The sequence below is a fragment of the Centroberyx gerrardi genome, chromosome 19, assembly GCF_048128805.1.
Source record: "Centroberyx gerrardi isolate f3 chromosome 19, fCenGer3.hap1.cur.20231027, whole genome shotgun sequence".
Taxonomy (NCBI): domain Eukaryota; kingdom Metazoa; phylum Chordata; class Actinopteri; order Beryciformes; family Berycidae; genus Centroberyx; species Centroberyx gerrardi.
Window position 1 is genome coordinate 12,737,378 of NC_136015.1, and position 24,456 is coordinate 12,761,833.

A 24,456-nucleotide genomic window follows, 5' to 3' on the forward strand; every position below is an offset into this window, starting at 1 on the left:
CTCCGTAAAGCATTGGGATTAGCCTGTTAAGGTAAAAGGCATTGGTGCCACCTTGCAACTGCTTGCATAAAAGTGTTTTGAAGGATGACTTCGATATTGACGTCCTTGCATAGCAAACGTAAATGCTGACGTCAGCTCGTACGTGCGTCGAACTCTTTCCGGTTCGAGTTGAAGCCATCTTGTTTCCCGTTGCTAGCTAAATAAAATAAATAATAGGCTGAGCCGGACTTCACTTCGAACCCGTAAACCAAAGTGAGTAAGTAATTAAAATACATTTGTGGGTAAAACGTTTACGAGAAAGCATTCAGTGTTCGGTGGAAGTAGGGGCAATTACTTCGCTTCTTTTCATTTGCTCTTCTTGACCAATAGACGATTGTTTTGGAAGATGAACATAGGCGCCATTTCCCTCCCCGCTCTCTGAGGCGCTTATTGGTGGCCCGCTCAAGGGATCACAGGCGGTCAAGAAACTGCCATACTGTGTCCACCATGTTGGCTCTTGTCTGTGTAATCGGCAAATTGACTGGCCATTTCTATTTGATCCCGAATGGCGTCAGTTGCAGAACGAACTTAGCCCTAAAAACCTTGATTGGTGGAATCTAGTCCGAGGTTTGATTGGTCTGAAGGACAGATCCAAACGTTGTCTTTATTGGTTAGACTGCTTCTTCCCAGCTTTGTAAAGCTTTGCAAACTTTCATTAGATGACAGTACTCGTTGTCCAGTGGTGATTTCACCTAATACTACACATGCTGCGGAGGGTCACCTATGCTTTACCTCAATCTCCTGTGTATCTCCGACAAGCTAACATTAACTTCCCTGTGAGCCACCGTTAGCTTAAAGTCACGGACAACAATGACCAGCTTGCTAACGTTAGCTAGCAAACGTGTGTGTTTGTTTGTCAACTAGCGTTATTGGTCTAAGTGTTGTAGCCGATGAGTCCTAAACATTAAGGGACATTTACAAATGTAATCTGATACAATTATTTAGTCTTTTTGTTAACAATAGCGACCTGAATCCCTCCGTTGATCCCAACTGACTTTTGTTGTAGCAGACTGGTGCTTGCTAGCACCACTCAAAATATTGTATTGCCAGACCTTTTCGCTTGCGTTTGATGTTGGCTAATAACATGAGCAGTCTAGTTAGATTGCAAACATACTTTTACATTGATAAAGTTTTAGTCATTAATAGGTTAACCAGCAAAGATATATTATGCTATTTTCCACAATCAAGACTGTCTTTGTTCCCTTGCTCAAGTCAGACGGATGACTGTCCTTAATCTGACACATTGCCCCATACTATATAACGTTACACTATATAATGCTTGAATAATGAATAAATATCTTAAAACTCGGCTGAAGTCACAAAACGGAACAAAATCAGGTAATCAAATGTGCAGCTATAGTTACCTTATTTTACCTTTTGTATTTCAAATTTGGATTCGTTTAATTGATATTGAGAACATAGCCTAAATTATTTAATGCTATCAGTCTGACAGGAATTTGCTTCTTTCACGTTGGAGCCATATAGTGTTCTAGCAAGTCGCACCAACTCCTACGGTATACCTCCAGTAAAAGTAACAATTTCAAAGTCGCTTTGTTATTACTAAGCTAATGGCAGCAGTGGAGGAATATTTGATTTGGCCTACATCATATATATATATATATATATATATATATATATATATATATATATTATTGCATATCAGGGCAGTGTCCAGGTATAATTTCCCAGTTCACACAGTTCTGCCCCAGCTTTTCATGTGTTTAAAGAGCCTGTGTAAAAGGTCCCTCAAAATCATTTGTCTAGAAGCAGTATCATACTGTACGTCTCTTACAGAATTATGTAAGCAGTATATGTCATATAAGCAACTATGTTTCTCAGCGCACTGACTATCTACCAGTCACTTTGACATATATTTAAGTGAAACTACAGAACGTGGACCAGTCATACTATAGGGAACTGTACCTGAGTGCTGTCGTTAGAAGTTGGTATGCAGGTGTGCATGCGATTTTGCATGTTTACGTGTATGAATGCATGGCTTGGCCCGGCTGCCCCGAGGGAGCTCTTTTGCTGTGTGTTTGTGAAACCAATAGTCCGGCTGGTGCATGTTTATCTCTAAACAGCGTCACTGAGAGCAAACATGTTCCTGCTACGGGCAGTACAAGTCATGGGAAGGTCTCTTTTGCACTGTGACCTTGCCAGGTGTCATCATGGAGGCATTTGGGGTAGCCAAACTGCGCCCAGAGAGAGAGAACTGCTCTGGCATGGCAGCCATGCTGGATAGATAGGCTAGTCTTCGTGCAGCACTGCTCTGTAATCATTAACTGGACGGCTACAGTACCTGCTCTAGTCCCCCTGCTCCGCACCAAAATAGAAAAGGGAACATTTAGCTTTGTTTCTCTTGAGTCTCTATCTCGCTCACTCGCCCTATCTCCACTTGTTCTACCCCTCCCATCCTGTAACAACTCTCCTCTCTGTCCTTCTCCATCCTTCCGGTTCCCCTCCCCCTCTAGTTCGTTCATTGATGGAGCAGGTTTGCTCTCTTTCTCACTCTCTCTAGCTTGTTGTTCCTCAGTACAGTAGGGATTTGCAGTAATATGCAGAATAAGCTTCAGGTCATACTGCCATCCTCTGCTCAGGCTGTCAGCTAAAGGCTTCTCTTTCACCAAATTGCCTTGTCACCCCCCCTCCCAGTTTCTGTCACTTCACTACACTTTATCGTCAAAGCTTTACTTTATCTTAATCTGTTTGTATACCAGATGTGGAAGTATCAGTATCGTCAGTGGTGCATTAAAACACCATGGGTTGTGCACATCAGCAGTGTCCTGCCTTTGTGTTGCAAAGTAAAGGTTAGTGTGTAGAAAGTATGCACATTTAACCAGTGGTGAGCTAACAAGAAGGGCATTGTATGACATTGCTGACGTGGTTTTATGATGACATTTTAATTGTGGAAGTTGCTGTGAGCGTAGTTTTTGGGGTCAAGACAACAATGTCTTTGTGTTCTGACTTTCACCCATATCTCTTCAATCTTGTTTACCCACAAATAGGAGAAGAATTAAATGAACTCTCTTTTTTCCCCTTCCTTGGCTGCTCGGCAGTCAGCTGATCAACATGATTTTTGTGCAAGGGCTTTGTGATGACCTATTTTTGCACTGATTAGTTTCTGTGTAAATTTGATTGACACCATAATCAGGGTTTCATTGGATTGATCTAATGATTCTGGTCAGTTGCATAACTGAATGTACCCGTGAGTCATGAGAATTGTTGAATAAATTCAGCAAGCTAATTAACATTCTACAGGAATAATGAGTGACCGTGCACGGAGACAATTTTGTTCTTCTATTAGCATAATATTAACAGTACAATGAATCTCATTATAGCAAGTAGCCTGGTTAGAGGCTAGATGTTTGTGGTGCTTACCTGTGACTGTGAGCAAGGATGAATGAGAGAGCAAGGACAAAACGTGTGTGTGTGCGGATGTGCACGCATGCTTGTGCGCACGTATGAGACAGCGAGTCTGCCCAGTATGCCTTTGTACTTTAAATCATGTGGATGCAACATGCGGCATCCATTCTGACACTTCTGTGAGCCAGTGAGGGCCAGCGTGGCTGCCTGCATCACTGGGCTGTCAGCCTGTAGCAGCAGAGGGGAGGCGGGGCTGAGGGAGACATTTAGTTTGACATTGTAAATAAGCAGAGAGCAGTTGTCAGAGAGCAGCCCGTGGATCCTTTCTTCTCCGTCCAGCAGTGAGAGAGGCAAGAGCAGCCAGAGGACAAACAATGCCGAGGCAAGCTACCACCAGCACCCCTTTACACACTCCCTAAAGCGCTTTTCACAACTTTATCTGCTCTTTTTCGTCTATTCTCCTCTCTACTCTCTCTTCCTCTTTTCTTTTCCCTGACCCCTATCCTGCAGCTCAAGGTAACTTAGAACAGGAAGTTGGCTGTCGGTGAAAGGGGGTTGGGCGGAGGAAAGGGGAGGAGCAGGGGATGTGTCAGAGCTGATCGGTGGGTGCGACAGCCAATGGAACGGGAGGACCTTGTCCTCTCATTGGTGGAGAGTGTCAGAGTGAGGAGGGAGCTCGACGTGAGGCGGGGTTTGAGTATCAAGTAGCAGGCTAGATTGATTACTCTTGAATGTTAAAGGGGAAGGAGGCTGGAGGAGATTTTTGTCTGGGAGTCGGGAGTGCCGCTGTACTGTTGCCTGCTGCTGTGCTGTTGCCTGCTGCTGTGCTGGCTTTCTGATCTCTTCTGTTCCCTCTCGCCCTCTCTTCTGCGCCGGGCCAGGGGTCAGCTCAAAGACAAACGCACGGGTCACAGGCTAGAGAGAGAGAGAGCTAGAGAGCAATAAAGTCAGAGAAAGAGAGAAGCTCAGCTAGTTAGGGGGACTTGGTCAGAAGAGAAACAGGAGAGTGGTGTATGTTTAGGCAGGAGGAGATTGGGGGGGCTGAAGGAGACGGGGCAATCTGTAAAGCGAGAGTGAGAGAGAGAAGGGGGGAGGGGTAAAAGAAGGGGGGGCTTGCTCTTCTGTGTGTCCGGGCTGAGAGCTTTTTTTAAAGCCGTCCAGCGGAGCCAGAGTGCCTTTTGTCTGGTGGCTAAGACCGGGGGACTGGAGGAAGTGAAGGGGCTGGAGAGACTTTTTCTGTCAGCCTCTGTTCCTCCTCCTCCTGCTGCTCTCAAGGAGACTTGTACAGGGCTCTCTGTTTCTCTCTGTTCTGCTCCAACACAGCAGACCGTTCACCATGAAGGGCACAGGGTAAGTCTGACCGCTTAGTATATACATACACACATACACAGAAAGAGAAAGTAACTGTGGAGTTGATTAGGTTTTAGGTCTTTCTGCATGAATTGTCCACCTCTGTTCACTTTCTCTTTCTCTCTCTCTCTCTTTCTCTCTCCGTCTTACTCTGTCTCTGCAGTGATGAGATGCTGTCTGTCCTTTAGAGCCCTCCCCAATCCCCCCTCCCCTTCTTGTCCTATAGTCCTCACCTTGCAAGATCTGAGTGTGTGTTTCAGTTGTGTGTGTTTGCGCGTGGTTCTGCACTGGGCAGCAATCTTACTCTCTGATCCATGTCCTTCAATTGTCACTTCAGTACAGCGGTGTTGGTATTGACATTTGTAGTTGGCATTTTACAGAATCCACCGTGGTGCAAAACAATATTCATCCTATGATGGTTGTTCAGTTATTTTGTGTTCGTAGTGTTTTTGCATCTTCAAAGTAACAATGGATGTAACTTCTGTTGAATCACCCGTTTGCAGAATATAGCTATGTTTGTTTGTGGTCTTGTCTGCCTGTCACTCGCTATGTTTTGACTTTGGACTCAGCAGTCGGACGGCTATTGCATGCTCACACACACTCTCACTCACTCAGTGGCCCGTTATCGACTGCACTGCCAGCCTGACTCTGTGCTCATATGCACCTCAGAGTCACCCCAAGATAATGGCGCTGAGGTCCCGGAGGCCTGTGGCCACAGCGCTTCTGGGTGCTGGTCCGAATCCCACTCCTCCCTGACGTCCTTGTTTATGCACTGGCACCAGACAGTGACGCAGAGCAGAGAAGCCAAGATGGCATCCGTGTTGAAAGGGGATTGGTTGTAGTTGGACTCCAAGAGACTATCTCACTGTGTTGTCACTGTTGGTGTCAGGGGTCCCCAGGGGTGGAGGTGCAGCTGGTTGCAGTGACCTCAGGACCCCCCAGCCCCCACCCCAACGGTGTCAGATGCCCAGATGGGACAGACTGTCAGCCTGTCAGCTTCAGGGACAGAGGAGGCTAATAGTTTGATCTGATCTCTTCTGATGGAATCTTTGGAGGGCGCCTCTTCTCTCACTTGCCTCTGACTCCCGTTCTCTCCCCTCCCTTACTCCCTAATTGAAAGTTTCCATTGGTGCCTTTGACAAAACGAAGTCCCGTTGGGGAAAGAGAGAGAGAGGGATGGAGAGAGAGAGAGAGAGAGGGAGACTAAAAATAACTCTTAAGTTGAAGCCCTTGCTGCCAAATCCCAGGGTTGGCCACTGTCTGCATGCGATTTGAATATCATTTGTGCCCCATGCTGCACCGTAGGCACAGTGGGGGAGGAAAAAGTCAGTGAAAACACGCAAACACACTTGCACATATCTAGGCCTTATAGCCTATAGCTAAGGTGACGACAACGGCGTTGTGCACACTCTTTTGCCCTTGTTGCCCCTGTGTTTTTATATGTGTATGGTGTCACTAAGAGAGTGTGGGCAACCAGGGGGAGTTAGCTGTGTTCCAGTGTGTGATATGCAGGTAGCTTTAGCCCTGCCTACTTTGACGCCAGAGACTGGGCCTAGCATTGGATGAAGGTCACAGGAATGTGAGAGTGGCTCCCGCAGTCTCTCTGCCAGCAGTGAGGAGACATGCAGAGGGAGATGAGAGGACACAGAGAAAGAGAAACTCAGAGAAGGAAAATTAGACTGTATGTGTTTTTATTATCAAAGCTTCCTAGAAAGTACACAGCCAAAACCACTGGGGTCACTTAAGCGCTGCAGCGAAAGTTGAAAAACCTGTCCTTCTCTGCTCTCCCCCTCTCTCCCTCCCCCTTCTCTCTTTCCTCTCTTCCTCTCTCTCTCTCTCTCGCTCTCTCTCTCTCCCTCCTCCCTCTCTGGTTTCTCTCTCTCCTCTGTTGAATGACCTTGGGAGATCAGTGACTAGCACTTCCTGGAGTTGGCTTGAAGCAGAACCAAGGGCAAAGTTTGCAGGGCCGATTGGTCAGCTGGTTCGGCCCAGCCAAGACAAGGGGATGGTTTCGATGCAGGTCACAGCTAGCATATCAGTCGCTGTAACCATGTCGATGCTTTTTAAAAACAATATTGGCTCCAGCATCTGTTAGAATGTCATGCAGGTTTAGGACCCGGTGGTTAATCTGTAATTCCTGGCTGAGAACTTAACTTCTTGTTTTTTTGTTTTGCCCGAGTAGATCATTTACCCTGCATACTGAAGCCATGCCAATGTTTTTTTTCTGGTGTTTGTCCTGTCTGATGTAGGCCTCAATGGGTTCACTGAGTTGAACACTCTTAATAGTTCAGAGTTTGTAAATAGAGCCTTGTGATTTAGGGCCATCATTTAAATTGTTTCTCCTTCAGTCTCACGTTTGTTATCTAGACTGCTTTATTCTGTCTATTCTGCTGTCATATTCAGGTACAATAAATCAAGATGATGCTGTCACAGTTCTGAGGAAATAATAGAAATAGTAAGCCAGTGCAGGACAGAAGTAAATATTATCACAAAAGGTAAAGCAGTTCTCATTGGTCCAACAATTTATTCTGGCCTCCGATAATGTAAACCGTGTAAACAGAGGCTTGCTCTGCATTTGTTTTTCCGCTTAGGATGCTAGATAAAATCCTAGTGGCCTTCAACCTTTAGTGACCTTCCTAAGAACTGCCCATTCTGCACTGTTGACAATTTTCCACAGCAGCTTGTGGAAAAAATGACCTCTTGTAAGGACATGTCTGTGCAGTGTAGCAACACTCCATCCCATTGTTGGTACTGCATCATACAAAAAATGCCCTTTGGTTGATTTCATCCTTTAGTATAGTGAAATACAGTGGTGACCAAAGCATGTGGGTTGAGCGTAACCAACTGGAAGGTCACATTTAGGTCATATGATGGAAAAATTAATCTATCTCTGTCTTGTTTCCCCATCTCTCTGTCATCCTCCCCTTCTCTCAAATGGGATATTAGACAAGAATCTTATGCTGTCCTTTTGCCCTCGTCCATGTGCTGTTTTGATAGCAGTCACCACAGAAGTGGGAGGGAGGGAGTTACAAAGAGGGACTGATTGTAAAACACACATTTGAGTTAGTTTTGAAATTCTGCCAATATCAGGGATTAACGTCACCATAATCAATAGGACTACCATATGTAATAATGTAATGAACTACAGCACTGTAAAATAAAGTGAAGTGGTGTTCTGGTTTGTGACTGTTCTAACTCACAGCTAATATTTTAATTTTAGCTTTGAATGATCAACCAGGCCATTGTAGGTGCACAGCTTTCGATAAGAGTTTCACACTCTTGGATTAATAAATTAACCAAATCAGCCAGACAAGTTAACACGTTAACCATATCACTACACTGACAATTTCAACAAGCCGTGAATCAGAGTTTCTCTTGTGAAACATGTTCCAATAATTTACACTTATTCCGAATTATAACACTCGTTCCTCAAATCCCTTTGTTGGAGTACACATTTAGTTTGCTGTATGCCTCCCCTCTGAGCACACCTGCCTCAATGTGAAGCCTTGCTCCAGGAGCAGATCTGGGATGAGTTTTTCCTCACCGTAGCGACAGTGTGATACTGAAACACCTAGGGGGAAAGTTCACTCCACTGCCTCAAATAGGCCTTCAGGTTGTTCCCAACTGCCTTGCCTCATTACCCATCAGCTATACTCAGCAAAATTATGAGCTCAATTCACACCAACCGCCAGGTCATTAAGGAAGCAATTAACTGCAGCGCATTTCACTTACTCATTAACCAAAGGCCGATTCTGTGCATTTCCTCAACTAGTTCTCTCCTTAGGTAACTATGCCTATATGCAGAGTTCCAGCCTGAAAACTCACCTCTTCCCCTTTGACCTTTCCTCATTGTTTTATGAAACTTAAAGAGCAAATGCATAGGCGTAGCACTAGTGATTCTATCTATCGTTATTTTTCCTGTCCCTCCCCCCTTTCTGCCTGCACTCCAAGTTCCTATCAGTTTTATTCTAAGAGGAATTGAGGGCTCATGTAAAGTGGTGTGATGTTGGGAGTTGGAGCAAGGCGCTGATGCTGCTGTGAGCGGCTGCTTGATGTAACGTGCCAGGGAGGGAGGGAGCGAGGGAGGGAGGGATGAGTGGAGAGAGAGAGAACGAGAGAGGAGAGATGCAGGACTGGGCTAGCAGAACAACATTAGTGCTGATTCAGCTTCTGCAAGCAGAGCAGCATTGACTTTCTCAGAGAAGTTGGAGGGGGGAGATCAGGTGAAAGTAAGTAAGAGAGAGGCAGAGAGAAACACACACCCACAGGTGACAGAGAGGGATGGGAAGGACTGAAGGAGAGACAGGAAGAGAGAGGTAGAGTCACTGAAGGAGGAAGAAGCAAGGTGCTGCGGTGGACAGTGCCGACGAAGCACGGACAGCACATTCGCCCTCAAACACACACACACACACACACACACACACACAGCGCAGTTCGTAGGAAACCTAACACCGACATCTCTCTGTCTCAATGACCTGGTGAAGGACAACAGAACCGCAGGGAAGAGGAGAGGAGAGATACACAGTGCAGAACAACACAATGTACCCTAATATAGCATAGCAGCTTTGTACAATACAGCAAAGAAGAGCTCGGCCGGTTTGTAGCACAGTACAACAGAATGACGCACAGTGTTGGCCAGAATAACACAAGTGCACATATAAGCCTAGACTCATACCAATACAGCGAGCCATTTTCACACTGTCTTTCTCTCCAGTTGTGCGCGTCAACCCCCATGCCTCCAGACCTCCAGACCTTTTACAACTCTGTATAACGTTGACGTTTATTAGCTTTCAGGACTTTCAAAGTATATTTTCTTTGTGCAAAGGATAGCCCCACTGAGAGTGTTTGTTTGACTAGTATTAGGCCCAGACCATAGAAGGTGTTGCACCGAGCCCAGAGACAACATTATGTTCTGCACTTGTGTGTCTGGCACCCACGGGCTCCCACACAAAGTTTCCATTGATATAAAGCCTTGAGAAACATGGCAATGGCAATATCAATATAGATAGAAGACACTAGCTAGCTGGAGGAGCCACGCTCTAGGGCATGTTGATACTTAGCTACTCCTCTCTCTCTCACACAGACATGCTTTCTCTTTTTTTTTTCTCACACTCGAGCCCACCCCTCCTCACACTTGCTTTCTCATTTCTTCTCCTCTCTCACATATCGACTTCCCTTCCGCCTCTTTGCTTCACCTCTCTCACTTACCCTGTCCCCTCCCCCCTCCCCCCTCCCCCCTCCCCCCTCCCCTCCCTTTCCTCCCTCTGGCGTGGTTAGCAGTCTGTGTGGCTGTGTATTTAGATTGAAGGTCATAGGGTCACAGAGAGGGGGGGTGGGGGGATGTGTGATTTAATAATATCTCTTTCTCTCTGTGAGTGTTTTGAAGAGAAAAAGGAGGAACAACTCATGAGGTCTTTTAGAGAAGTCAAGTGTATGGGTGTGTGTTAGTGAGCAGAAGGAGGAGCTGGGGCAGCCAGGGCCTTTGTGTTTCACTTATTTATCTTTCTAAGCATTTGCTATTTTAACTCTTCTATCCTCCTCCATTTCCTCTGGGCCACGGCACTGTTGCCATGGTAATTAGCCTGATGGTTGTCTGTAATGGTGTTAAGTGAATTGCCTAATTATTGTTCCTTATCGGGCTACCAGTTGGAGAGAGTCACACAAGCTGGCAGAGAACACACACACACATACACACACACACACAAGGATGTCCTGTTAAAAATTATCACAAGATCAACTGCTGATGTGGGTAGTAAAATGCTACTTAGCTGGAAAAACAAATGGCCCTCCTTGAGACTAGTGTTTACACTTGCCATGTTCTTCTGTAGTTCAACCTATTTGCATGGTCATGGTGTCACTCAGCTTAGTGACAGAGTACAGAGAGAGAGCGAAAGAACAGGCAGAGGGCAGCTGGCCCCTCGGGCGGAGGAAAAAAAACTACAAACCCCATCAGTCATTGCTGCCCCGCGGAATGCTGGGATTGTTCTAGTGACTGCATGATTTCAATCAACCTTGAAACGCAACTGGACACTGGGGCGTCAGACAGAGAAGGGGAGACATCGTCAAGGTCAATCACTAGCCCGGCATGCCACAGCTACAAGCGGCCTGATTGATTTATATCTAGCCCCCCCCCCCCCCACCCCCCCCTGCCATTTTGTCTTATCGATTTAGGCTACTCTCTGTTGGAAACTGAATGACAGAATGGGATGCAGCAGTGCTTCTTCTATATTATTCAGTAGTGATGGTCCCCACAGCCGGATAACTTCCATGACTGCTACAGAAGATGTCAAGATGTATAATTTACCTAAATTTCCTGCCAAAACACAATCAAGTAAAGGACTAAAGTGTATAATTAGTGATTCTTCAATGTAAAATATTGAAACTAATACACTAAAACCAAAACTTGTTCCAAAAAGGGGCTGACATGGAACCAAAGTCAAAATAATCTGCTACCACACCACTGTTAGAGAACACAGTTGGGGAAACACTGGATGGAGTATTTGAAAGGACGTCTTTTGTTTTGCCTTGGTCTGTCAGCTGGACCAGAGCTGGAGCCATTCATGCTTGTTGGCCCAGAGTGAGAAAAGAGAGAGAAGAAAGAGAGGAGACCCCCCCCCTCCTCCTCCCAACACTCTCTCTCTTTGTACTGTCATGTCTCTCTCTCTCTATCTCTGTCTTGTTTGACCCACATAGCTAGTTTGCACAGCAGTCTGACTGCGGCCCTGTCTGTCTCTTACCTCCCCCTGTTAAAGCCTTTGGCACTTTGTCTTAGTGCTGGATTAATGCTGAACTGGACAAGGCACTACCCCTCCCTCACACATAAATACACACAGTTTCTCTTGAGTAGCTCCACACACTCATCTCTTGTTCTGTCTCCCCTTGTTACTTTTTCGTCTCCGGCCCATTCTTTCCACAAAGGTAGGGAACGGGAGAGTAAGGGAGAGAGTGAGAAAGTGAAAGAGTGCTATCCAGACACTCTAAGCACTGCGTGCTCAGACAGGCAGGCCAATATTCCCCCAGCAGATTCCTGGCATGCCATAGTAACCTGCTGGATCCTCTTTCAAACCGTCAGACCCCTTGTAGAAGCTGGCTTTTATGTTTACGTGCGTGTGTGTGTGTGTGTGTGTGTAACAATTGGATTGTTTTAGTTTACAACGTTTGTCGTTTGTGAGCGTGTGGTTGTGTGTGTATTTGTGTGTGCAGTGTACATCGATCATTAATTGGAATGCAGTTGTTGTCAGGAGAGTCTCTCTCTTTGACACACACACACACACACACTCCTCCCCCTTCTCTGGCTTCAGCATTGTCCTCAGTCCATGGGGTCACCAGCAGCACCCACCACAGCAGCGATTAACTTGCACATGACATGCTTGTGTTTGCAAAGTAGCCGCAGCTAGGTGCTGAAGGTGATAGAGCCATTCACAATCAGGCAGCGTGCAGCCAGTCTGATGGTGGGTCGTTAGGCATGTCAACATCCCACAAGGACAGGAATAGAAAGCCGCCTGGGCCCTATTTTAGATTTCACTGTATTCTAATTATAGGCTATGATGGGCTGTGTGGTTCTGACACACGGGGAGAGCTCTGGGCAGCAAAGGCCTGGACTGTCGCTGACACTGTATTCTGTGTTCTGCTGCTTAGTGAACAACCTGTTTTGGATGTCTGAATACTCACATTTTATGTCTTTTTTTCTTTGCCTCCACTTCTCTCCTCTCTCTTCCTTCCCTGCAGCAGAGTAGAAGATGTCTGCAGATGCGTTTGGAGCCGGGGGCAGCGATGCCCAGCAAACGCTCCAGTCCTTCTGGCCTCGTGTCATGGAAGAGATCAGGAACCTCACTGTGGTACGACATACACACACACAAAATGAACACTAAAGATGCAGTTGTTTCACTTGACCTCCCAAGACTCGAAGGCACACGCATATACAAAAGCGCACACTCTTTTGTTCTCTGTTTTCTGTGTGTGTGTCACCACCTGACCCCCCATCGATGTGTTTCAGAAGGATTTCCGTGTGCAGGAGTTGCCTCTGGCTCGAATCAAGAAAATCATGAAGCTGGATGAGGATGTCAAGGTAAGGGGAGAGCCAAAATAATTGACCAATATTGGAAAAAATATTTGTTATCAGATGCGGGGATATTATAAGAACTACATTGCTCTAATATGTACATAAATATCCCCTTCATAAAAGATGAGAAATGAAACCCACTACAGAGAAATGAAACCCACTACAGTCATTTCTGTGAATATGTCAATTCTGGGTCTTTTCCGGGGTCATGACACACCATAATCTAGTCAAGAGTGCTAACGTTGGTTTCTCAAGGCTGGCTCATGTTTCATGCGTGGCTAGATGTGCGGGAGCTGCAGACGGGCCATCAGTGTACCTTGGTATTCATGCTTCTTGCACTTCTCATGACAACTGTGTGCCTGAAAAACTCCAGCACTTTAGTGGCGCTTTAGGAAAACTCACCTCTCCACATCCTCCAACAAGAAAAAACAACCCCACTGGAATCAGCCAGTAGTTCCAGTTTCTCTTTGTTCAGTCGTTGTTTCAAATTTCAGGTGGTGCACGTACACGAACGAGCATGAACCAGCCTTAAGCCTTGTTAGTTTACTGACCAATTTGAAACTACTTAATTAGGGTCAGGTTAAGGCGAAACTGGAAATGGAGATCATATCAATCATATGATATTGATATCAAGTGGGTTCACATCAATACATGGTAACGGTGTGCATACAGGAAATCATCAAGTATCAGTAAGTGCAAATAGTTTTTTGATAGACATCAAAGATCATTGGTTGAGAAAAGACTACCTAAAGGTTGATATATGCAACCTAGCGGCTGATAAGGACTAATGTGGTTACTATCAGCATCAGTCAATAAGCTGTCGCTATAGTAAATGGTCAACACATTAGTAAAAAATAATCTGTTAATTAACATCTATTTGTGGACAAAACCCTTTTTTATATTATTGGAAAATCACTAGGTTGCATTCTTCATTCATGCCAGTAGGGTGTATTGGTTTCAGGGTATGTATCTACAAGCGTTTTTTAAAAGGACCTACATAACCCTAACCCAAAACACAAAATAATGTTGTATAATGTTGTCCGTTGCATTCAAGTAGACAATTCAGGGACATGGAGGAGTGATTTTTTCCATTAGAGCAGATTATCGGCCAGGACTATTCCTGGTCTATAAAGACAAAGCCTGGGAACATGTGCCTGTGTATGTGTGTGGCTTGAATATATCGTGTCAAGAGCGCTGTCCTTAGTTAAGCAGCAGCTTAAAGTGGTAAAGAGATCAGGAGATCACTAACATATCTGAAGGCAAGACCCTGCTGTCAGCCCTGACACAGCAGCTTTCACTGCATGTGTCTGTAGGTGTATATGTGTGTGTGTGTGTGTGTGTGTGTGTGTGTGTGTGTGTGTGTGTGTGTGTGTTAGAGAGAGAGAGAGGATATACTGTGATTACAGTTCCACCTTGTGAATTTAACCTGCACATTTAGGTACATATACTTAACTAATTATTGTGTGGCTAGAGACGACAACTCAGTGTCACTCAGTGGAAAGAAGTGGAGTTTAAGGTTAAGCAATAATCTACATGGGTTAGAGTTAACACTGAGTTTAGAACAGTGAAGAGGTGTTAGCCATGACGCAAAGCAGTGGTAACACACCACTGTAATAAAAAGAATGGAAATGTTCAATAAATCTTATTATTAATCAGTAATAATAATGAATTATTGTGTGTGTGTGTGTGTGTGTGTGTGTGTGTGTGTGTGTGTGTGTGTGTGCGTGTGTGCGTGCGTGCGTGCGTGCGTGCGTGCGTGCGTGCGTGTGTGTGTCTAACCCAGTCTAACTCCTTCTCCTCTGTACAGATGATCAGTGCAGAGGCTCCGGTCCTGTTTGCCAAGGCAGCTCAGATCTTCATCACAGAGCTAACCCTCAGAGCCTGGATCCACACTGAGGACAACAAGAGGCGCACGCTACAGGTCAGACACACACACACACACACACACACACACACACACACTTGCCTGACCGCTCTGTCCTCCTCATCCTCTTCTGACTCTTTCTCATCCTCCTTGTTTCACATGTTTTTCCTGCTCCTCCATACCAGATCACACTAAAGTTGAAGCACAAATTGACCTCAGCCTGTTCAATCCCACTCTCGCTACTGTCCTCTTATTCTCTTTCTGCACCCTCTTTGCTGCGATTATCACACCCATCTCCGGTAATCATCTCCGGTATCTACCATATCTTCACTATCTCTTCCTACCCCTCTCTTCCTTCTTTCCATATCCTCATCCTTCTGTGCTCTTTTTCTTTATAACAGGCCAACTTCTCTCCCACACCCTCGTGTCCTTTGGGTGGTCTTTTAGGTTTGTTGCTTTCTATTCACACAGCGCCTATGTGTGTGTATACAAGCAGAGGCCCCATACCAGCATCCCCTTGAGGACTATTCCTCTGTTTAATTCTTTCTCTCTCCATCGACTCTGAAAGCAAAGCCAGGCGGGCGCTGGTGACCCACTTTTCCCTCCAGTGCCATTTTGCCTGCTCTGTCGTCCCACAGCTGAATAACATGGATTCTGGAATGACGCTAGGGAAAGGGAGCGGGGGAAATGAGAGCGCTGATGGGAGCAGTTGGGAAAGGCAGAGAGACGAGAGCTTGTCTCACCTGGATGTCAAGAGGGGAAAGCTGTGGAGCAGAACATGAAAGCCCTTAAGTCCACTTTATCCATTCACATACCTCTGAGAGATTAGCGGCCCATGGATGTGTGTGTGTGTGTGCGCCAACACAGAGAGGGAAAGAGACTCAAAAAAAGAGACTGAGAAATCTCTTTCAGTTTGTCTTGGATGATTCTTTACTTGAAGACCTACTTTGAAAGTGTGTTCACTTGGCTATTAGACAAATCTCTGTCCCAGAGTCCTAGATTTTAGAATGAAACTGTCACTTGGTGGAAATCTGCGCTGCACGCTTTAAATAGAATCCCACTTTGTGTGAAGTTTTACATGTTAATTACATTTTACACCACAGATGGCGCATTAGGTGTGTGTGACGCTGACGTGTGCGCCTCATGAATGTGTGATTTTTCCTGTGTGTATTAATGCACTCAAGCAGTGCCCTCCATTTCCACATGCACACACACACACACACACAGAGCTGCCTGGGCTCTATTGTGCAGAGGGCACGCCAATTGGGGTCACCATAGCAACGCTCATCAATAGAACAAGTGTAGATGTGACCTGGTGTTACCAGATATTAATCAAGCTGCTATAAATAGCCTCTGGAGCAGGGAGGACCACAATGGGGGGTCCTGACTGCCAATATCCTGTGGAAAATTCCACAGAGACAGCACAGTGCTGTGGGTATAGGAAGGGGTACAGCAGCAGAGCCTGTGCTCGTGATGGCAGGAGAGCGTCAGTCCTGTTCATTTCCACCCATCTCACACACCAGGGTTGTGAGTTGTTGAATTTCTTTCATGTGACTTAGCTCCCCTTCCTTTCGGCTCAGTTATCAAAGCAGTCGCCTGTTACAGTTTTACTGGGAACTTCATTTTGATTCCTCAACAGCCTCTCATGTGGCTATTTTGGGAGCATTGAGAATACAACTCGGGCAGGTTTATATTTAGGTAGCTGCATATATTGAATTAGCAGCATAAGTTTAACTCTGGCCTCATCACTTGACCCTTTGCCTCTGTCCCCTTTGTGTTTACAGAGGAATGACATCGCCATGGCAATAACGAAGTTTGACCAGTTTGACTTCCTGATCGACATTGTGCCCCGGGACGAGCTGAAACCCCCCAAACGACAGGTGGGGAAACATACTGCCAGGGTGGTCTTATATCCAGCATTGTGCCAGCAAAACAGTCTGTGTCTTTAAAGATGCCCTTTTGCTATTTGGAAAACAATTACCTTACACATCAAAGCTAGTGCGAGCAATAGAGCTGACGGACCATTCATGTCTTCACCTTGAGTGCATTTCCATAGCTGGCAGCCTGGAGGTGCTGTAAACATCCTTGACTGGAAGCTGGGGTTTGGCCAGCAAGGGCTTTCAGTCGGATGTTTGCAGCATCTCGTTGCCCCTGACAACGAACAACAACCCCAACAATGACACTAGTTATACCATTAACAACACAAAACCACATCGTCCTAAAGCATTTGCATGTGTCCATGACTCTTCATGTGCACCCGACCAGCAGATGTCCTCAGGCAGGGGACATAAAGAGATGGACATCAATCGCCTTTTCTTACAGAAAACAAAATGTACGTTTCTGCTCCAGAAGGAGATTGATCGATAGAAATTTAAGATACCGGGTGGGAGTGTGATGTCAAAATGTGTTGTCAAGGAGACCATCTCCAGGCATGTAAACATCCTACACTCTCAGCTGTGTTGTCATGGAGCTGGGAGAGGGGTGTTTACGCTTCTGGTGATGGAGAAACCACGACAAGATCAAGCCCTGCTCACCTCATTAGTCCGTATTGAAGCAGAATGGCACAAGTCAGAGTTCACTGATAAGTTAACCTGTTAGACCTGTTAGACCTGCTGGATTTGGATTCAAGCCCCCATGTCAGCAAGCATCGAACCTGCTGAAGTGTCCTGAAGAAACTGAATCTCTCCCAGCTCCAGGGGTGCAACTCTGTAGCTTATACTGGAGGGGACAAGCAGAGAGAGAATTTCCGTCCAAGAATCAATGAACTATCACATTATTATTAGTTGTAGTAATATTATTATCAGTAGTAGTATTAGTATTTTTAGTATTATTGTTATTATTAGTATTGTTGTTATTATTACTGTATCACAGTTGAGTCACAAATGTTTGATACTTCTTCAAGGTCCTCTCATAGACACACACTTTTTTTTGTGTTTAGATTGATCAGAGTTAACAGATTTCACCAAGCTTAGCCTAGCATGCCTCCAGGCCTGCAGTCTGTGGTATTGACCAGTATGATGCTTGTAATGGATCTTAGGTCCAGATTACATTACTCATCCCTGGCCACAGCCCATCAGTTATTTATCAGACCTGCACTCCTCTACAGTTACACCCGCAACAATAATTCATGGAGATGTAATGGACTGATAGGCCTCTTTCGATGTGTATGTGCATGTTTGTGTACGTGTGTGCGCGTCGTCTCCAGGAGGAGGTGCGCCAGTCGGTAGCTCCAGCGGAGCCGGTGCAGTACTACTTCACCCTGGCCCAGCAGCCTGGGGCGGTACAGGTGCAGGGCCAGCAGCAGGGCCAGCAGGCCAGCGCACAGACAGCCACCACTATCCAGCCTGGACAGATCATCATCGCACAGCCACAGCAAGGACAGGTACTAACACACCTACAAATCAAGTCCAGTTTATTTTTCACACACATTTATTTATCACAAAGCGCTTTACAGAAAACAAGGGACACAAAAACAGATTAAAACATCACAAACTACAAGAACTGGGGCTAGAGCTTGTGTGTGTGTGCGTGTGCTTGTGTGTGTGTGAGAGCCTGTGTGTGCCTATACGCATGTGTGTGTGAGTGGACAAGGGAATATTAGGCAATACTAGGCTGAAGAAGTAGCTGAATGACAGACTGCAGCCGAGAGTTACGGAAACACACAAAGTACCTGTCTGTAAGACGTGTAATAAACTTCCAAGATAAAGGTACTCTGTGTGTTTGTGTGTGTGTAACACCTGGAAGATTACCAGCTTCCCAAGTTTTAAGTAGCACACACTAAACTCCACCCTGGTCCTGTGAAGCGGGCTGTAAAAGGCTTGTTACTAGGGTTGCAACGTTTAGCTTTATTGATATTAGTCTTGGCACACATTTAAGAGCTGAACACTCTCCCACCAGCAGGAATGACTGACCCTCAGAACACACCCAGCACACATAACCAGCTCCGTAAGCCTTGAACCACACACACACACACACACACCCTCCCTCTAAGGCCCTGCTGAGAGAACATTTGATTCTGCACACTGATCCATATGTATCCTACAATATTCCCTGCTCAGTTCCTTTCTGATATACATTACCTTTAAAGACCTTTAGCACCCAAAAAGTCTGTAACAGAACTGATTAAAATTCTGCTATTGTTCCAATATCCTTGACTCCAAAACTGTACACACATCACACAACTATGCTCTGTGTGCGAGTGGCTGAGAGGTTGTGACATGACGTAGTGTGTCTGGAGGAGCAGGTTGTGTGTTCAGTTCTCTGTGACACAGGAGCAGTTTCTACGCGCTTCAGCTGCATTGAAATGGCTCCCGTGCTGTGGAAAACCAAACTGAAAAAACTGGGAATCGATAGTTGGAATCAATAAGGCAAACGTGTTTCCATCCAAACATTGGAACCAGTTTCTTAATGGAACAGGGTCTTGGATCCCAACGCTAACACACACACGCACACACGCACACACACACACACACACACGCACACAGACACTGCCACAGCAGAATATGGTAGAGTGTAGATTCCCCCCCGAGGATCTCAGAGTGCTTTTACCACATCTTCAGTGGATAACACACACACACACACACAGGCACACATGCATATTTTTAGGGATGCCTTTCAATTGTCTCTCTTTCTAATTATGTCTCATTCCCACTACTTTTCCTCCTGAGCTGTTTCTCTGCTCTCGTTCTCCGCTCTCCAGCTCGATCTCTCTCTTCCCTTCTCTCTGCATGTCATTTAGTTAGTTGTGCTGCTGGGCTGCTGTGGTGCTTCATGCTGCTTCAGCAGGCTGCCTTTAGCTGAGCTGTCATACTCATTCAGACCTGGCCTGATTCGCTAGCACTGCTACTGCTGCAGTCCCTGCTGAGAGCAGCGAAGTCACGCTTTGACACTCACCTTACATACACGCCATTGTAGGCCATTCACATGGTAGCATTTTAAAAAAGCCGTTGAAACCTGCCAGGAGATTTGCAATTGTCAAATGCTGGGCAGTCCCGTAACTGGAAGGTCCCAGGTTCAATCCCCAAAACAGCCATTTGTCCTGTTGAAGTGTCCTTGAGAAAAACACTGAGCCCCTAGCTGCTTACTCACTGCAGGTCGCTCTGGGTATTGAGTGTCGGCTAAATGCCTAAATTGTATCACTTTAACATATTGGACCCTCCCAACACATTCACACTGAAACCGTTCCCCCCAACTACATGTCACATGGCTGTATAGATCTGTTGCACTAGTTAAAAGAACAGCCACATTTTGACGAGCTCAACATCTGGTATGGTAATCCGATAATATGTTGAAATGTTTGAGGTTTTACCACAATTCTTTCTGTCATAGCAACCTTGGGCGTTGTCAGATTTTACCTTCGTGTCTCATTGAATGTGAAGGGTATCCGGTTTGCTGTCTACCGGCTTAATCTTAGTGCAGCTTTACATCCCCACTATCCCTCGTCTCAGTAGTCAGGTCTCATCATTCCTTTCCTAAGTGTTCGCTAATGGAAAAGAGATGGGTAGGTTTTCACAGTTCCATGCCAATTCCCATCAGGCACCTGTCATGTTCGGTACAACGGATCTAGGTTTTAACATTCGAGAAAAAGATGTCAAAAGAAGGACAATGAGGGAGTTAGCAGAGTGAGACGTAGCGGGAGAGACTTTGGGAGGAGGAAGGTAAAAAAATACAAAGAAAGAGAATAGTGAGGATGGAGAAAGGTGGCGGACTGAGCAGATCTCATTTCATCCCTTTTATTTATGTGTGCATTTGCGTGCCTGTTGTTGTGCAGAGCTTTCAGTGTCACTAGTCGTCACTGTTGCACCAGTTCTGTCATTTCCCTCTCAGGTCACCAACTCTCATGATAAGTAGTTATGAAACCACTGTTGGTGTTACTTTAGCTCCTGTACCTAAACCTCACTGTAACATGCATGCATTTTTAAAACCTCTCCACACTCTCTCCGTGTTATCCATGTTGTTGTTGAGTTTTTCTGCCTCTGTTTTTGTCATTCCACCTCAGCACCTTTATTATTTCCCCTGTTTTACGTACACATCTTGCAAACATGCGCTTTGATGTCATTTGCTGCCTATATGTCACTGTTGACTCTAAAATGTATGCTTTCGATGCATACACTCCACCTGTGCTTAGAATCATGTTATTACAATCTGTGCCTTCTCTCTCTCTCTCTCTCTCTCTCTCTCTCTCTCCCCTCTCTCTCTCTCTCTCTCTCTCTCTCTCTCTCTCTCTCTCTCTCTCTCTCTCTCTCTCTCTCTCTCTCTCTCTCTGTGTCCTGGACATTTATTCTCTCCGCCCTCAGGTGCTGCAAGGTGCCACCATGCAGCAGTTACAGCAGGTGCAGGTGCAGTCACAGGGCACACCCATCACGGTAAACACACATGCACGCACTCATACATACATACACACACACCACGTACACAGAGGCCACTGCTTGCTGCCACAGTCCTGTAGGCGACAGCTGTCGTCCCGCTCTGTCCTGCTCAGGTGACTGAGGCCTGTTCTGTTAGGGGCGACCGCAGTGTGAGATCAGGTGGCCTTTCCTGGGTAGATTGTCTGCCAGATGAAAAAAAAGAGAAAGAGAGACCTGTGTTGAAACTTGCGTTGTCATCTTCTGTCCCCACGTCTTCTGTGTCTCTTAACAGGCTTTTACTTTTTAAGGGTAAATGAGCTTCATATTGGGTTAAAATCTTATGACAGGGAAGTTAGTGATCTCTTGCCTCCTTACCTTGGTGTCAATCATAAGCTACATATTGCACAGATGCTTTAGTTGTCATTCAACAACTAATCTCTCTCTCTCTCTCTCTCTCTCTCTCTCTCTCCTTCTCTTCTCTTCTCTTCTCTTCTCTTCTCTTCTCTTCTCTTCTCTTCTCTTCTCTCCATCAGAGTGCTCCAGTGGCCATGCAGGTGGGTGAGGGCCAGCAGGTACAGATCGTCCAGGCGGCAGCGGCCCAGGGTCAGGCTCAGACGGCCCAAGCCCAGGGCCAGACCATGCAGGTCATGCAGCAGATCATCACCAACACAGGAGAAATCCAACAAATCCCCGTAAGAAATGGAGGCAGGCTGGCGAGGAAAAGGGGATAGGGAAGGGGGGAGAGATGGGGCAAACGAGGTCAAGCTATGGATGGAAAGGTCAGGAGAGTTGACAGAGGGGAAAGGATAGAAGGTTCAGGTTAAAAGAGAGGAAATGGAAAATAGATTATGTTTAGAGCCTGTTTGACATTGTCATGGACATGGTGTTTGGCACGAACATGGTGTCTTCAGTGAACTATCTATCCTTCACTATTTGGTAATCATCAAACACAAGCTTTAGAAAGTTACCAATCCACCAGAGACAAGTGAATAATTCTCGTTGCTGTTTTGCCCAGAGCAGCAAAATGGCTGTGACCTCTGCGTTCTCCAAATGACCTTTGCTCTAAAGCGGACTTTGTCTCCCCCGTGTGGCGGCTGTGTGCAGGTGCAGCTCAACACCGGCCAGCTACAGTACATCCGTCTGGCCCAGCCCGTCTCCGGAACACAGGTGGTGCAGGGACAGATTCAGACTCTCGCCAACACCCAGCAGGTAAGAACAATAATAGTAAAAATACTATAGTGTCAACTTGGTACCCAGGCAGACATGTGGCAGGCAGACATATGGTTATTTGATTTATTTGTTGTATTAAAGTGACTGTGATTAGGGAGAGTGAGTGAATATTTTTTTCTTGTCTTGTTTTCAGATCACACAGACAGAGGTACAGCAAGGCCAGCAGCAATTCAACCAGTTTACTGATGGACAGGTAACAGATTCAATACAAAAATCTAATGTGTGACATCTTGAATTTCAGTTGGTTGTTCATTGTCAGCTGGCACTTCACTCATTGTGGGAGAAAGTTTCTTGCATTTGTCCTTAATTTTCCCCGAAAGAATGGCTTCTTAGCATTGTTAGCATTCCTCATTTTAACCAGCGGACAAGACTAGCTGCTAACTAGCTGACAAATGCCTCTTGAAGAAAAATAACTAATTCAAATGTCATCCCATTAACATCCAACTACACACACACTCTCATTCTCTCTCTATGTCTCTCCATTCCACAGCAATTGTATCAGATTCAGCAGGTGACGATGCCAGCGGGACAGGAGCTGACCCAGCCAATGTTCATTCAGTCCACCAATCAGACGGCTGACGGACAGGTCACGCAGGTCACCACCGACTGAGCCTCACCCGGAACCTTCCCTGCCACACACACACACACACACACACACCAGCCCATGTGATGCCGACAGACCACCCAGCCACCGACCTTCTCAAAGAACGCTTGACAACCTTGATTTAAAGCACTGTTCATAAAATACAAGGGACTTGAAATCTCATAACCCTCATTTTTTTTGTAATAAATTCAGTACACTGGGTCAAAAACCAAAAGGGACACTGAACGACTCCCTCTGAATCCCACATTGTTAAGCTCCATCCATGCATAGACAGTTTTTTTTTTTTAAACTTGAGTTACCCCTACAGAGCGCCCCATCTCTCCCCCACACTTGTGCAGAAAAGTATGCACCCACTGCCACAGTCCCCGACACCAGTCCCTCCAGAGCCAAATCAGTGACCAACTCTGTTCCTCCTCTGTCCTCATCTCCTCATCTCATCTCCTCACTTCCGTAATGAAAACTAAAAAACAAAACGTATTTGCTTCATTCCTGGCGCCGTCTCCTCTGCTCTCCCTTTTCGAAACGCACCGGAGAAGCGGCTGTCTCTCTTCACATGACCTGCTCCAGTCAAGCGTGTCTTGGGTTGGAGGTAGCTACAGGATACTTCTAGGATTCCTTCACCTCTTTCTTTTCCAGCTGAGAAAACGAGTGATGAGTCATGCCCTCTCCAATGTTTAACATGTAGTTGATTGATAAGAAGCCATATACCTCAAACTTTAATTTTACAGTCATTCTAATAGGAGAATGCCAGCAGAGGTTATAAGGTCAATGATATTGTGATGTAGTTTCTCTGTTGTGTTTTTTTCCCACATTGATGATGAGGCGTGAGTCAGTGTCGTAAGGGCTTCAAACTGTATCGGTGAGTTTTGTATATGTAGGGGTGGTGTGTGTGTGTGTGTGCTCACGTTCCTGTCCCGCCCCTGACAAGCACCCACACCAGAATCATCTCTACCTTTTTGTTCATTCTCTCTCACTCTCTTTTTCTTCACCCCTCTGTCTTTAGAGCAGGGAATGACAAGTCCTCTTCTCTGCCTCTATGCAGTCTCTCACCACTCTCTCTATCAGGGTGGTTTTGGAGTCTTGTGCCCTGGTTTGAAGTCTCATGTACAAACACATGACTCCTTCTGGAGTAAAAAAAACACACCCTTTTTATAGAACTCTTTTTTTTTTTTTTTGGTTTTGAGATGACATTTGCCCTCCCTCCCTTTCTCTGCCCCTCCTTATTTTGTACAGTAATGATCATTATCAATGTTCTTATTATTGTTGTTTTTTGCATGTAGTTTAAACTGCCAGCATGATATGCAATAGATAGGTACAAATTTTATTTTTGACGTTCCTTTTTGTAAACAAACTTTGTTTGTGAGAAAAATGAAATAAAAACCATAACATGCCTAAGTGTCCTGTTTTTTATAGCATGTGTCTTTGTGTCCATGCATTTGTAAATGTTAATATTCTTTTTTGTTGCTTTATTTTAGGTCAGTTAGGTGAGCAGCTTACTAGTGTCTGGAGTCTGGACAGTAGACAGTGAAGGGAGACAGGAGAGAAATGCAACAGAGACCCAAATATGAATGTGTCACTTCAAGTGTTTCTTTTATAG

The 24,456-nt window shown here is 45.6% G+C and overlaps 1 protein-coding gene across 10 annotated transcripts; it reads left to right on the top strand.

Moving 5' to 3' along the window:
* The first annotated feature begins 165 nt into the window (after positions 1–165).
* Positions 166–24,000, top strand: nfyc (nuclear transcription factor Y, gamma). Of its 10 annotated transcripts, none has more exons than XM_071904580.2 (11): positions 166–252; positions 12,481–12,590; positions 12,749–12,820; positions 14,622–14,735; positions 16,463–16,558; positions 17,884–18,060; positions 20,975–21,043; positions 21,559–21,717; positions 22,130–22,234; positions 22,389–22,448; positions 22,746–24,000. In XM_071904580.2, exons 2-11 carry the CDS (start codon positions 12,492–12,494, stop codon positions 22,863–22,865), a joined length of 1,071 nt encoding a protein of 356 aa, XP_071760681.1. In that variant the 5' UTR covers positions 166–252; positions 12,481–12,491; the 3' UTR covers positions 22,866–24,000. The 10 variants fall into 10 exon arrangements, with proteins under 10 accessions (XP_071760681.1, XP_071760688.1, XP_071760684.1 ...); XM_071904587.2 differs by having other exon boundaries at positions 12,752–12,820; XM_071904583.2 differs by having other exon boundaries at positions 168–256.
* Positions 24,001–24,456: the final 456 nt, after the last annotated feature.